At 42.3% G+C, this 14,494-nt stretch overlaps 1 protein-coding gene across 1 annotated transcript; it reads right to left on the reverse strand.

The window, feature by feature from the left end:
- Window positions 1–4,342: 4,342 nt before the first annotated feature.
- FGA (fibrinogen alpha chain) lies at window positions 4,343–11,801 on the reverse strand. The gene is made up of 6 exons (XM_083519998.1): window positions 11,648–11,801; window positions 9,749–9,877; window positions 8,894–9,077; window positions 7,094–7,239; window positions 5,594–6,590; window positions 4,343–5,195 (listed from the first exon to the last, which is right to left on the reverse strand). Exons 1-6 carry the CDS (start codon window positions 11,696–11,698, stop codon window positions 4,492–4,494), a joined length of 2,211 nt encoding a protein of 736 aa, XP_083376124.1. The 5' UTR covers window positions 11,699–11,801; the 3' UTR covers window positions 4,343–4,491.
- Window positions 11,802–14,494: the final 2,693 nt, after the last annotated feature.

A 14,494-nucleotide genomic window follows, 5' to 3' on the forward strand; every position in this document is an offset into this window, starting at 1 on the left:
TGGGGATGGGAGGGAAATAAATAAAGGGAGAGGGGAAGAAAACCCACTCTCCATTTATTTCCCTTCCCCGAAGGTGAACAAGGTGCCAAGCTTTGGGAATTTGCAGGAGAGCTCGGGGACACTGCCAGAACCTTTGCACAAGCTTCCCTAAGCCAAGTAAGAAACCCTCCACCTTGCAGGGGTGGTAGTTCCAGGGGCTCCTGGCTTGGATTAACCTCACTGAAATAGTTTGAAAACATCATGTGATACATTTATGACAGATAGGCAACACAAAAACCTTTTGAATACCTCATACTTCCTCTATAGTATTGACATTTTCTGCTCCACTAACTTCATTTCTTTATTACAGGATTTCTTACACACACCCTTGACCTTAAGGTCCCAGGGCAAGTTGCAATACCGTCACACGGTTTAAAATCAGATAAAAGAATTTACATGAAAAATCTAATACAATTTCAAGTATTATACAATTTAAATCACACCTCACAGCTGTCAAAGGCCAGGGTAATGAGCTGCGACAAAAGCTGTACCGTAAAGAAGCCAGCCGCATCTTTGTGTGGAGGGAATTCCACAACCTGCCCATTCAAAAGTAGATCCAGAGTGAGGAAATGAGTTCTTGTCTCAAATTCTGTGGGAAAAGCTTCACAATGTAAGAGGTCCTTCTGGATTTGTTCAGGGTTCCCTTGAGTCCAGCATTCTTTCCCCAGAAGTGGCCAGCCAGAGGCTTCTGGGAAGCAAACTGAGCTGCTGTGTTCATTAATTAATTATTATTATTAATTATTAATTAAATAAATGGGTGCTTAACTCACCTTGATGCTTCTTCAGCTGGGTCTCCCTGCTTGCAGATGTCTCATAGGCACCTGATGACCACTCTGATAACAGGATACGGGGCTAGATGGGCCACTGGCCTGATCCAGCAGAGTTCCTATTATGTTTCTGTGTTTGGCGACAGAGGTATACTGTCTCTGAACACGGGTGTGTAAACTGCCCTGTGGTCTCTTGATGAAGGGCAGTATATAAATTTAATAAATGATAGTAATAAAAATAATTCCAATAAGTGGCTTTTCTATAATTTTATTCTTTTTTCTTCAAGCTTCTTTTTACCCAACTTCCTTTCAATCACCTGAGACCAGAACCACTCTTGCACAGTTTGCACTAAAAATGTCTAATGCACATCAGGACATTTTGAATGTGACCTCGCTGAAGTGTATTGTCACCAAACAGTTAACATTTGTCCGGTTATACATTTCCCTGCAGAAGTCTGCCTTTCCTGACAAAACAGGGCTGTGGCTATAATTATGCAATGCAACTAACAAGAAACAATTGATACTGGGATATCAATGCTTTCTCTGGCTGACTACAGAACAAGAGTCTTTTTAGTTCACAGCCCCCTGTTCAGTATGTCCCTGCCCTCTAGCTATGTGGGGCCCTCCAGATAGCCAATGGTCAGGGATGTTGGGAATTGTAGTCAAACAACACCTGAAGGGTGCCACATTGGCTACCCCAGGCTAAGAACTTGCAGACGTGTTTATCCTTGTCACCGGTAGTTGTACTAAGAAAGAGGTCACCAGCTTTTTTGTTACAGCGGCACATTTTGAATATTGAGCAAGTGCTATGGATGTCAATCACAAAATAACTGCCATGGGGTGTGGCATAACACAAAATGGCTGCCATGGAAGGCATGGCAGAATACAAAATGGCTGCCATCGGAGGATGGCATAACACAAAATTAGAGAGAGAGAGTCATCATTGTTGTTCCCACCATGCCATCCCGGAAACCTCATGCTTATCTTGAGAAGTCAGCCACATCCTCCTGATGCCCTGTGTGAACAGGGGGATCACACACAATATTGATTTCACATCCATATATACCCAGATGCTGTTGCCATTTAACAACATCAAGGATCATTCCCCAGTACCAGAAAAAATATGCAAGGTGACCACGCCACACTTCCTCGCTTACACACACAGTATGCAAAAGCACTTGCCACACACAGACCAGACACCCACTTCACATAAGCATCTTTCCTCGCTCTCTCTGCTCAAGTGCACTTATCTCACAGAGATCATACGCATGCAGAGACCTCCCCATTCTCTCTCACACACACCCTGCATATTTCCCCTCACATGTTAACTTTCTAAATACAGAGAGTTTCTGATGTCGGGGAGTATTGAGCTATTTGATTCTCCCACCTTCATTTTTAACTGATAAGAGATCCCGGAGAAGCTTTTTCTATTTAAGTGTATTGGTGGATCAACATAGATGCTCCTATAATTGTCTGGCTAGCAAGCATGGGATATCACTAATGGGAGCCTTTTTACTAATGCTATTTGCAGTGCATTGGGTGAATTTTTCAGGCCTATTGCCAGGGAGGGGAGGGTTATGCATCCCCACATGCTGCAGTCCCAATAAAAACCAGGGGCCTCCGTGGCTGGTGGTAAATAATAAAAACCAGACATGGCTGGTAACATTTAGTTTGTTCCTTAAAAGGCTTCTCTTCCAACATTTTGAGACCAGGGATCAACCCCATTTGTTCTACAGCTGCTTTTAATTCTGTTTTGATCGCCTCATCCTTGCTTTCACCAAACTAATTTATAATTTATATAGTCCAAAACAAATCCACCTTTGAAAGTTATTCTGTTATTAGTAAAATAACTGACTAGGCAATGCATGGCAAATGGCAAATTGTTGTTTTCAGGCGGTTGGAGGATGGATGGCGGCTAACAGATTGAGGTTGAATCCTGACAAGATAGAAGTACTGTTTTGGGGGGTCAGGGAGCGGGTGGGTGTGGGGGATTCCCTGGTCCTGAATGGGGTAACTGTGCCCCTGAAGGACCAGGTGCGCAGCCTGGGAGTCATTCTGGACTCACAGCTGTCCATGGAGGCGCAGGTTAACTCTGTGTCCAGGGCAGCTGTCTACCAGCTCCACCTGGTACGCAGGCTAAGACCCTACCTGCTCGCGGACTGTCTTGCCAGAGTGGTGCATGCTCTAGTTATCTCCCGCTTGGACTACTGCAACGCGCTCTATGTGGGGCTACCTTTGAAGGAGACCCGGAAACTGCAATTAATCCAGAATGTGGCAGCTAGACTGGTAACTGGGAGTGGCTGCCGAGACCACATAACACCGGTTCTGAGAGATCTGCATTGGCTCCCAGTATGTTTCTGAGCATGATTCAAAGTGTTGGTGCTGACCTTTAAAGCCCTAAACGGCCTCGGTCCTGTATACCTGAAGGAGTGTCTCCACCCCCATCGTTCAGCCCGGACACTGAGATCCAGCGCTGAGGGCCTTCTGGTGGTTCCCTCATTGTGAGAAGTGAGGCTACAGGGAACGAGACAGAGGGCCTTCTCAGTAGTGGCGCCTGCCCTGTGGAACACCCTCCCATCAGATGTCAAAGAGATAAACAACTACCTGACATTCAGAAGACATCTTAAGGCAGCCCTGTTCAGGGAAGTTTTTAATATTTAACGCTGTACTGTTTTTAACACTTGATTGGGAGCTGCCCAGAGTGGTTGGGGAAACTCAGCCAGATGGGTGGGGTATAAATAATAAATTTGTTGTTGTTGTTGTTGTTGTTGCATGGAGAGTGGAGTGGGGGACAATATTTATGGAGATGGTTAACCCTCCCCTCCTCAGCTGTGATCTCCAATAAGACCACCACCTCTCCAGCAACTAAGCTTGAAAAAAGCTGTGTGAGAAAGGGGGAATTTACAGATATGCCTGTGCACACACTGGTTTTATTGATTGTTGTATTGATGAAGACACTTTGCTGCTTGAGGCAAAGGACAAGATGGTGCCCCTCCACCCCATTCCATTTTCAAAAGCCAACCAGACTGGCATCCTTCAATACTGATGATGGGACAGCATCTTCAACAACACCTGAGGGAAGCAGGCTAGCTAAGTGGGTGCAGAGCGCACTCATGAGCATCTGCTGACTGAGACTGCTGCCTCAGTCTCTTGAATAAGAGGGTCACCCCAATATGTGTGCCTACTTTGTCCTTGCTTGCTTTGACCATGCCCACTTTTGTTTTGGGCCCACCCACCACTGGCATGCGAGGACCTTGGAAAGTTGGCAATGAGGGAATGAAATCCTCAGGCTGAAAAAAGGTTCTCCATTTCTGACTTAAATACTGGAGATTATCTTTCTTTGCTCAGCCAGCACTGGTTTTTCAAAGGAATGGTTCTGAATTTGATCTCAGTGTGTAATGTGCGTTGTTTAATACTACATTTGTTATAGAACTTTAATGATACAAATGGCTTAACTGAGGAAGACATCCCCAACAGACATTTTATAATATTTATTTGTGCTGTTGTTTGTAAATAACTTAAACACACCAGAAATGTATTTTTGAGTGAACCCATTTATTTTATAGGCAGTTGCATTCAGTTGTTTTGGATAATAATAAAAAAAACGCACACACAATCAGACATACATTACATAATGTTGAGGTATATATAATTTTGGAAGTTCTTGTTGTTGTTGCTTTGATATCTAGAGTGTCTCTATAGGCCGAATTTTCAATCTAACAACTTTGAGAGAGTAATCAGAGGGCTTGAAGGGCACCCAGACCACCCCATTTTCAATCTCATAGGGAGCGTTGTTCCTTGGGTCATACTGGCCTCCTGAGTAGTAAATTCCATTGAGATTAGCAGCTTGGCAATTATTGTACCACCAGCCACCTCCATATATCTCAGCACAGTTCTCCTCCCATTGGTCGTTGTCTCTATCAAAAGTACTAAATTTCATGTTATTGTGAGTGGTGTATTCAACCCCATCTTCCTCTGAACCCCTGATAAGAGCATCGCCTGCTGTCCCCTCATAATCAGAGACACTGAGCCTATAGCCTTCTTCTTCAGAGCTTATGTGTATGTTATATTCTGCATAACCTTTATTGCCCTCCCAGTCCTCTACTTCGACTCGAAGGACAGTGTCCCTCTGGGTCAGGAGATGGAGATTTTCATTGCCCAACCAGAACTCTCCTTTCCCATCCACGCTGCCAAAACCATTCTTGTAGTCTTCCCAGGTCCGGTTAAAATTCAGCGCCCCATCCAATCTCTGTTGGATCAGAAGCCATCCTCCCAAAGTGGTCTCTTGGTCGCAATAAACTGAAAAAACCTTAGTGGTTCCTGCTGGCTTGATTCTGAAAATGCCACTTTGGGCACCAGAAGTGTGTTTCTGGTGGATATCCTCACAGTCTAAAAAAACAAAGTTGATCTGGTTGACAGAAGTTTTCGGTTAAGCTTTATTACAAGGTCACAGGAATCCAAACAGTAATCATGCTCAAGTCAACTGGCTACACTTAATTTGGGGCTGCAGTGGAACGGATCCTTGTACTCTCCCCCCCCACCCCAAACTGATTGCTTACATGCACATTTTCATTACCCATGACGTTAGGTACACAACTGCCTTGTTCTCCAATTACTCATGGCGAGAAACCATGTCCCCCACCTTTCCAAAATGGCAACCAACAGACACATTGCTCTTATTATTTAAACAATGGCATGGATTGCACTTGCTTAACCTGTGTGTCAGTTTGGTTGCACACTTCACTGCTGCTCCCTCAATAATTATTTTCCATGCAGTGGGTGGGTACCTGTCCCGGTGTAGCTTTCTCCCTGCTTCACTCCTCCTGCACTCAAGCTGCGTGCATGAAAATCAGGTCTGTCTTCTCCACTCTCGTCATGTTGCAGCTCAACTGATGGGATTTTTATTGACTTGGTTTCGAAAGTGGAGCCCCCTTTGTTGAAGCCGCTAGAACTGCTGCTGCTGCTGGACACAACCGTCTTGGAATGGGATGTGCTGCCACTTGTATGAGAATGGAAGTCGGGGGAGGGCTGGTCAAAGATGGAGAAGTCGTCGGTTTCTCCCTCGCCAAGGTCAGAGAATACATCGCGTCCTTCAAAGGTTGATGTGTGGCTGCCAGTCCCTGTGCTATGGATTCTGCCACCAGAACCTGAGGTGAAAAACTCTTTTGCATTCAGAGGCAGGGTAGAAAAGTCAGATGAGCCACTTCCACCAGTCCCAATGGTCACTCTCGTGTGGGTGGTGCCTCCTGCTTCTCTGGCTAAATCTTTAGAAGGGAAACAGTCTAAACCATCAGATGTTTTATACTCTTCAACAACCTCTTCTCTGGGACCTTCAGGACCTCTGGTCACTTTTCTAGTGATGGTTTTGACGCACGTACGGGAGAGACGAGACTCAGAAGGCCCGACTATTTTCAAACTACTAGAGGTATCGCCTCTGCCAGAGGTATCCCCTCCAAAAGCAGGAGTGACTAACTTGCTAGTATGTGGTTGTCCAGCAGCCTCTGAATCTTCCAATACGACTTCAACCAGTTTGATACGATTAATGATGCCTGCTTCTTGTTCCGACAGAGGAGCCGTTTTAAAATGGCTAGGGACAGTGGAATCCTTCAGGGGTCTCATTTTCAGTACCCTCAAGGGAGCAGCTTGATATGCCGGCTGCAAGTTGATGGAACTGGCCTGTAAAAGCAGCTTCTGTATCTTGTCATAGCTATCGGTGTCCACATTGTAGCTGACAGCTCGAGAGCAGGACCCTTTGCAGGAACGCACCTTAATATCAATGTCCACCTAGGCAGAGAATGAAAGGTGAAAAGACAAATGGGAGAAGAAGAGAAGTGTGTCAGTCTGGCAAATGTTTACAGTATTATGATATTAAGTATTAAGACAAAATGCAATGTATAAAATACAAAACCACAACCTCAGTATAAATGTGCATGCTTTGATTCCTAAGTCTGCCGAAGCTGTTGTATCCTTAAGTATTTATTGGGCTATTTTGTTTGTAAAGGAGGAATGCCTCTGGGCTATTGCTGATGGCAGTTTCATCACTGCTTGAAGTGACCCCAAAAGGTTTTGTTGTAAAATAAAGAAGTCAAACCCTCATCTATACCAGTAAGGCATTGCTCAACAGAAAAGAATTAGAATTTGTCCAATTCCACCAGAAGTTAAGAAGAATGCCTCTTGTACTGTACTTTCACAGAAGATGGATGCCCTTGAGAAAGGGCGAGTGGGTGGAATTCAGCCCAGAACAAGAATTTATTTTATTTTATTTTAAAAAAATGGTTGCAGCCTACCTCTAAACGCTTCATCTCCACAACTTGGTTCCGGATGGTGTTCTGCAGCACTTTAATCCGGCTAACTTGGTCAGCGACTCTCTGCTTCAGCGTCACAAGTCTCCTTCTCAGATCGTCAGATATTTGGCCATAGTTATCATCAATTTCTGAAGCAAAAGAAGCCGCAATAGCTTAGTCTTTCCCCGCAATAGCTATTTCAAGGTACAAATTGAATTACAATGATAATAACAACACATTATACTGTATAAGGACACTAGGTAGGAGGAAATTAGCAAATGGCTCTTGTAGGGCCAAACCTTAATGACCCTTGATGATACTGTCTTTTTCTCCAGATCGGGACAGCAGTATCTGTGAGGGAGGGTTTACCTTCCCTCCTCATGCTGCTTTCCCATTGAAAAACACTCCTGAAGACACACCCACCCCTGTCATGATCCCAGCATAGATCAAGGTGCCCTGTGGGTGCCATTTATAGATAAAAGCACTTGGGTACTGTCAACTCTTTTGCTAGGCTCAAGGACGCATGCATCCATGTATGCCTGAATTATGCATCCCTATTACTTAATCTTCCAACCTTCAGTTCTGCACTGGAACCCACAAAATTCACCTCTTAGAGAGAGGTGCTGAAAAACCTCGCTGCATGAACTGGCACTCTCTTTTGTAGCCATTTGAACCCTAGCTTTTTTTATTTCCCCCTTTCTGTGTATTCCATTCATGTTAGATCTTAATTTGTTAAAGAAATGTTAGAAGAAAGTAATAATGAGCCATGAATTCTGCTCATATCTAGGCCATAAATATTCAGGAAGAATATCGGGGGCCCAACTTACTGGGAGGGCACATTCTTTACATGCAAAAGGCCCCAGTTCAACCCACAACATCTCTAGTTCAGCTTCAACAACACATCTAGCAATAAAGCATTTTTTGTTGTCGTTACACTGTAGATACTAAGACAATGGGTGAATATTCATCCTTGAAGAATGAAGCTTTCACTGTTGAAACAGGGTCTCTGATAAATCCTCAGAATTATTTTAGAACATTATTTGAAAGTATATCACATGGTCTGCTTTCAGAAGGGAGATCTGGACCAAGCCCACATTTGCCATAATGTTTCAACTTGGAGGACTGGCCATGCGTCCATGTGGTTCTTGACGCCAAAACAGATAGCCATGCCTGGTTAAAAGCAAAGTAATTATTGAAGATGATGTGATAATTGTAAATTGGGAGGCTGCTGATTAGGCTTTGGCTAAGGGTGCTTCTCTCCCAATTGTCTCAGACAGTTGTTAAAGGCCTGCTGTAACTGATGTCACAGTGGGTATGCAGATTGACACCGTGTGTTCAAGAATCCTATGCCTTCAGCCTTTCTCATGATATAGACCCAGTAGGCACATGCACCTAGAAGTGGGTGCCCTTCTACAGAGCTTTGGCTCTGAGTGCCGGGGCCCAGGGGTGCCGCCAGCTGGTGTGATCCTGCTCCCCTCTTTGTATGATTATGCATGGAGGTAGCTTGTGAAAGGAGATTATTTTGACAGTGGAATCATACAAAGCAAGTGTGTTGTGAAAGTTTTTGTTGCTCTTGATGGGTAATTATAACACCTACAGTTCTAGTCTGTCATGTATGAGCTAGTTGAGATTCTTGCACTGCGTGGGGCTGGAGTAAATGACCCTCGAGATCCCTTCTATGATTCTGTGACTGTTACTTGAGTCCACTTGGTCTTATATAATAAGGATGCAACAAGCAATTGTTTGTATTTGGCAATTGTTAGAGAAGTCAGATGACCATACACTTGTGTGGATGATACTCACGTTGCTCACTGGCCAAATTTCTATCCAGGTAGCCATTGATTTCCTGTTTAATAATGTTTGATGTCTTGTAGCTGTTTTGATTATCCGCAAGCAGTTTCTTAATTTTGTTTATCCTGTCAGCAAAATCCTGGTCTGTTTCGTCTATCAGTCCCTGCATCCGGCATCCTGAAGGACATTTAGTGCCCTGAAATGAGGAAATAGCAAATAAAATAAAATTACAGATGAAACATCTGCCATGTCACTTATTTGGTCCTCAAGGTTCATTATTTTATTATTACTGCTAATAGAGATTTAATTATAATCACATGTAATTTAATTATCACATGAGATTTAATTATAATCACATGCCCAGTTTCAACCATGTTTGCTTGTCATGCCATATTGTTTATGCAGAAATGCTATATGGAGAAGCTGGTTTAATTTGACTTCCTAGCAATAATAACATTGTTCTGTATTAATAGCAACTTTGTCACATGTGAATATATTTTTAGGAAACCCAGTGCTGTGTATTTTTTCTAAGATTTGTGTGCCTAAAATCTAGTACACAGGGTGCTCAACAGCTAGATTCTGTACATGTTTGCTCCTGTTGTGATGTCTGACTGAATTCAGTGGGTTATATGCGTAGTCTGAATTGACTTTATTAATAATCAATGAAAGCTTTTTAATTACTAAACAATACATAGTTTTTCATCCTTGATTTTCAGTTAATCTAGAAATTTGAAGAAACCCTTTGTAGCAATTTCTGAATTGCAGGCATGCTGTACATCTATGTCATTAGGGTCTATTGTGCCATGACCGTGATTTTGTACACAGCAAAAAGTGTGATGAATGTGCTTCAGGCTTGTTCGCTCTTACCCATTCGTCATCAGAGCATACTGGCCAATTCTTTTCAGATTTGCAGTCAGACTGGGCTTTATGCTCCACTATTCTTGGGCCCCGTACTCCTCCTCCGAGCTCTGTAAAGGAGGCATCACCTTCTGCTGCCTGTCACAGGAGAGGAAAAACACCAAAACAATATTATAACTTATTTAATCTAATTTATTGTTATGTATCTCTTTCTGTTTCCTTCCCAAAGTGGCATACATGGTTCTCACCCTCTCCATATTATCATCACAACAACCCTGAGATAGGTTAGGCTGAGAATTGGCAACTGGCCCAAGGTCACCCTTCATGGTGGAATGGGAATTTGAACCCTGGTCTCCCAGGTCCTAGTCTGACATTCTAACCACTACACCACACTCTCTCTTTAATAATAATTCACTGAGTTACCAAAACAACCCAAAATATACCCAGATGCCCCTAATAATGAAGTCTAGTAGCTAGAAACTCTTGCACTTGTTTCACTAGCATCACAGAAGAGAAACAATGTCGTTTATTTTCAAGCTCTGTCTTTAAAAGTAAATGTTGCTATATAGGTGGAATATAATGGCAAGCAAAACTGCTGTGAGTCATGAGTGAATTTGCTGGAAGTATGTTTCTGGCGCAAAGGACAACTTCATGCAATTGATATGCTGTCAAGTACCAAGCAACTGGAAAGTAATAAGCCAAGTAAATCACCAAGCAAATATTAGTAAGTAACTGCTGTTACAATTGAGGGATATGAAAGGTATAGTAACTAAAGAGGAATTTATCATTCATGTAGGCTGCAGTCCTCCTCAGTTAAAATCAGTATGTTTTGACACAAAGTTTTGTATGCCTCTTTCATCAATACAGCTGGCTAAAATAGCAAATGGATTGGATCAATCATAATTTAATAGGCTATATATGGGTGTTCCGTTGACTTGGCGTCTTAGCTTAGAAGATAGAGAGAGGCTTATCTGAATCTGTTCCATAGGAAACGTTTGGTTTGGTTAGGCTCATACATCACCATAATCTTTGCTTGAAGCATTCTGTTTCAGTTTTGAGAGCTGCCATGCCCTCGTGTGATTCATTCAGTTTTATTGTGACTTAATTGTAGACTCAATCTTAAAAACAGCAACTCAGCAGTATAGATTGTCAGAATGATTTCTGCTTTATACAGTTACAAATTTCATGAAATGCTGAAACGCTGCTAGAGTTCATATGAAGGTAATGCATTTCTCCTTGGGTTTGCTTTGGTTTGGGGAGTTATCACATCGTAATTTAATTAATTTTGGGGTCTTTTTTGTAATATAACTGAGAGCTCAGTTAAGTTTTTTTGTTGTATACAGTTACAACTTTCATTGACTAGGTTTCATACGAAGAATTCAAAGATAATATATACATATTAAAAAGGCTCCTATTATGAACACATGCCTATAAAGCACTCATTTGCCCCAGTCCAGCAAGGAAGATGCATGCACAGAGATAGGCTAACACATACAGATGGCAATGCAGAGACATAGCTGGATGTGCATCCACATCAAAACCCTCATCAGGGTCCCACTGAGATGCAGTCTCTGGAGCTGGTTGAGAAAGCATATTCCCTTATCTGGGGCCACTTTTATATGCAACGTTACACGTTACTTTTTTTCTTGTATATATACATATAGAAACAAGTACAGATTGTCTAGATGGAGATGCAGCCAGATGATGCACCCAAGAATTGCCCCATCCCGAATTCAAGCATTTGAAAGGAGAAACCCCCAGATTTCACTTCCATTTCACCGTTCATCTGGTAGTAAGAGGTTTATTTGGGCTGAAATATATTACTTTCTAAGCAAGCAAGTGACCAATAGAACAAAAAGCAACATAGCTGGTAAGCTAACAGGAGAATCAGATAAAATGAACTCATACCCAAGTGATGCTGAAGCACAGCAGGGCACAGAAGACTCTCAACTGCAACATCTTCAGAAAGCTGTGGATCTGACAGAAAGGGATGTGTTCCACTTAGGCATTTTTGGTTGAATTTAAACCTTGAATTTAAACTATCCATCTCCCCCCACAATTAATGATTAGTTTCCCTTTTGTTTGCAGAGTCACAGTGCAACATCTGAGTTTGCTGACCCAGGGGTCTGTTGCACAAATTCCTTGGTTTGTTTGCTAGAAGTCCGTTTGCACAATTCCAGCAAACACGGAACACAGACGTGGGTGGATAATCCAACCCTATTCCAGGAAAGGAGGACCTAAAGTTTGAAATGAATCATTGATAGATAGAACACATGGGGAGAACACAGCGCTGACAAATGTCAACGATCTAGAGCTGGCATTTTCTAACATTGATGGAGTGTCGCTGCTTAGTACATTACAGGAAACACATGGTTACAATGGCCATTTTGTGCTGTGCTATTATTTGGATCCAGAAGAAAGAGCCAGCAGTGGGGGAAATGCCTCATTTCCAACACTATGAATTAAAACATGGATGGATTTAAATAAAGGGCTGCAACTTCCTTTAAACAATTGGCTCCTCCAGATTACCTGTTCATTGAGCATTCATCCTCATTTGCTTGCACAAAGCTTACACACACACAAATAGATTATATCTGGTCTTCACTGAGCATTTGTTTTGTTTGTGGGGCAGTTATATGATAAGTATAATTTGTGCTGATTTCATCCTGATTTGCTTGTGAGGCTTTTATATGTCTTCCTTTGTTCACCCCACACTTTTCTAGGAATTTCCCCATCACTTTCCAAACTGCAAAAAGTCTGATTATTTTTAAAGTTGATTTTTTGTACTACGGTGACAGAAACTATAACTTGCTTTAATTGTGCAAAACTAAATTTAGAGAATGCACTTAAATTCCTCCCACAAAACAGAGGCTGATGAAACACTTAATGGAATAACCTAATCTCCTACTTTCCAAGGAGGATGGGGTGGCGTACTTGCCCCTGAGGCTAGAATGAGGATTCCTCGTTCTGCTATCTACCTCCATCAGGTGACCTCACCCTAGGTCAGAGCATTAGCTATCTTTATGGCTGGTGCTGAGGAGGTTGTTGATTTATCATGAGTCCCAAACCATCAGATTTTAGGATCAGTGAATCTCCAGTTGCCCAAGGTTGGCTCCTATCCCTGTTTCTTTCAAGTTGGGAAGCTTTGCGGAACTGTCTTGGGTAAACGTCCCTTCACCAGGGTGATGCCTCAGAGTGCTCACAACTGGGAACATGCGCTGTTTTTACCTTCTTTTCCCCACCCACGTTGTGCCTGCTGCAAGACAGAGCCAGTCTAACTTGTCATTTCTCAGCTTAACTATGACTCCAAAATGTGGACTGCAGGCCTTGCAGTAGATCCCCCCAAGGACAGATCATGCCCCTTCTAAGAGAGGTGTACCCCACCAATTACACAGTAAGAATTTGCATCAAACTGCTGCTCTTAATACATTTGCTCAATTATGCCCAATCTGTGTAGGACCGAGGCTGCATGCTTTTGATATGGGACACATTTTGAAAACGCTATCAGTAAATGAATGATAGGCTCAGTCCAAAGATAAAGCATGATAATGGGAGAGTTGCAGAGTTACAAGACTATGGACAGATGGCTATTTGAGTGAGCCACACATTCAGCTATCATGGTGGTCATAACATCAGTGGGACTTCAGTCTTTCCCAATGATATTTTTGTCAATGTGCTTGGTGCAAAAAAAGAAAAAGAAAAAAGAAAAGGTTACTATGAATCAGGAAGATTATTTTTCAAGGGCTTTGGTATTTTTTGTACAAGATTCCAATTTCTAACTTTTTATTGATAGAAGTGACACGCTTCTGGAAAGTGGCTTCCTTTAAAAGAGTGGCTATGGTCTGTTTCTTTTATTTCATAAAACAATTTTATCACGCAACTGCCAATCTTTCCAATGCTTTAATGATCTATTGCAGTCATTTCCACCTGAAAATTGCTGAGGGCCCTCTTATTGTAGCAATTGTAAATCTGTAGAATTCAAATTGTAATACAGTAAAATACAGTATCAATAAACATACAGTGGTACCTTGGGTTACATACGCTTCAGGTTACATACACTTCAGGTTACAGACTCCGCTAACCCAGAAATATTACCTTGGGTTAAGAACTTTGCTCCAGGATGAGAACATAAATTGTGCGGCGGCAGCGCAGCAGCAGCGGGAGGCCCCATTAGCTAAAGTGGTGCTTCAGGTTAAGAACAGTTTCAGGTTAAGAACGGACTTCCGGAACGAATTAAGTACATAACCAGAGGTACCACTGTATAATTAAATGTCATAATGAATATTAAGTGTGTTGGATGTGCCATCTCCCATGGTTAACCACAAGTCCACTGAGACCCTACAGGTCTCTGGAATGAAACTGATGGTCATGGGGCAGTTTAGGAAGCTCTGCTCTATTGGTTCAATCTTCTAGTTTCAATTTATCATGTTAGGAAGGCAATGCATATTTAAATATATATGGTAGACAAGCTATTCAAAATGTTTTAACAGGTTTTGCATGTCCTTGGAAGGATCTTAGGAGCATGATAGAACAGACCAAAAATCCATCTAAAGTAGCATCTTATTTCGCACAGTGGAGTCACCTGATTGCTCCGAGAAGCCTACAAGCAGAAAGAACGTGATGGCAATAACCAGGTGTGCTGTAAAGAGTCAGTATCAAAGTAAAGGTTTATCAGTCAAATCCTGTTTTTGTTCATATATAAGTTCAATAAGGCAGCTTCTGGGATCTTGTAATGTGTTGGTGGGTAAAATCTTG

The sequence above is a fragment of the Podarcis liolepis genome, assembly GCF_965112155.1.
Source record: "Podarcis liolepis genome assembly, chromosome: 9".
NCBI classification, from domain to species: Eukaryota; Metazoa; Chordata; class Lepidosauria; order Squamata; family Lacertidae; genus Podarcis; species Podarcis liolepis.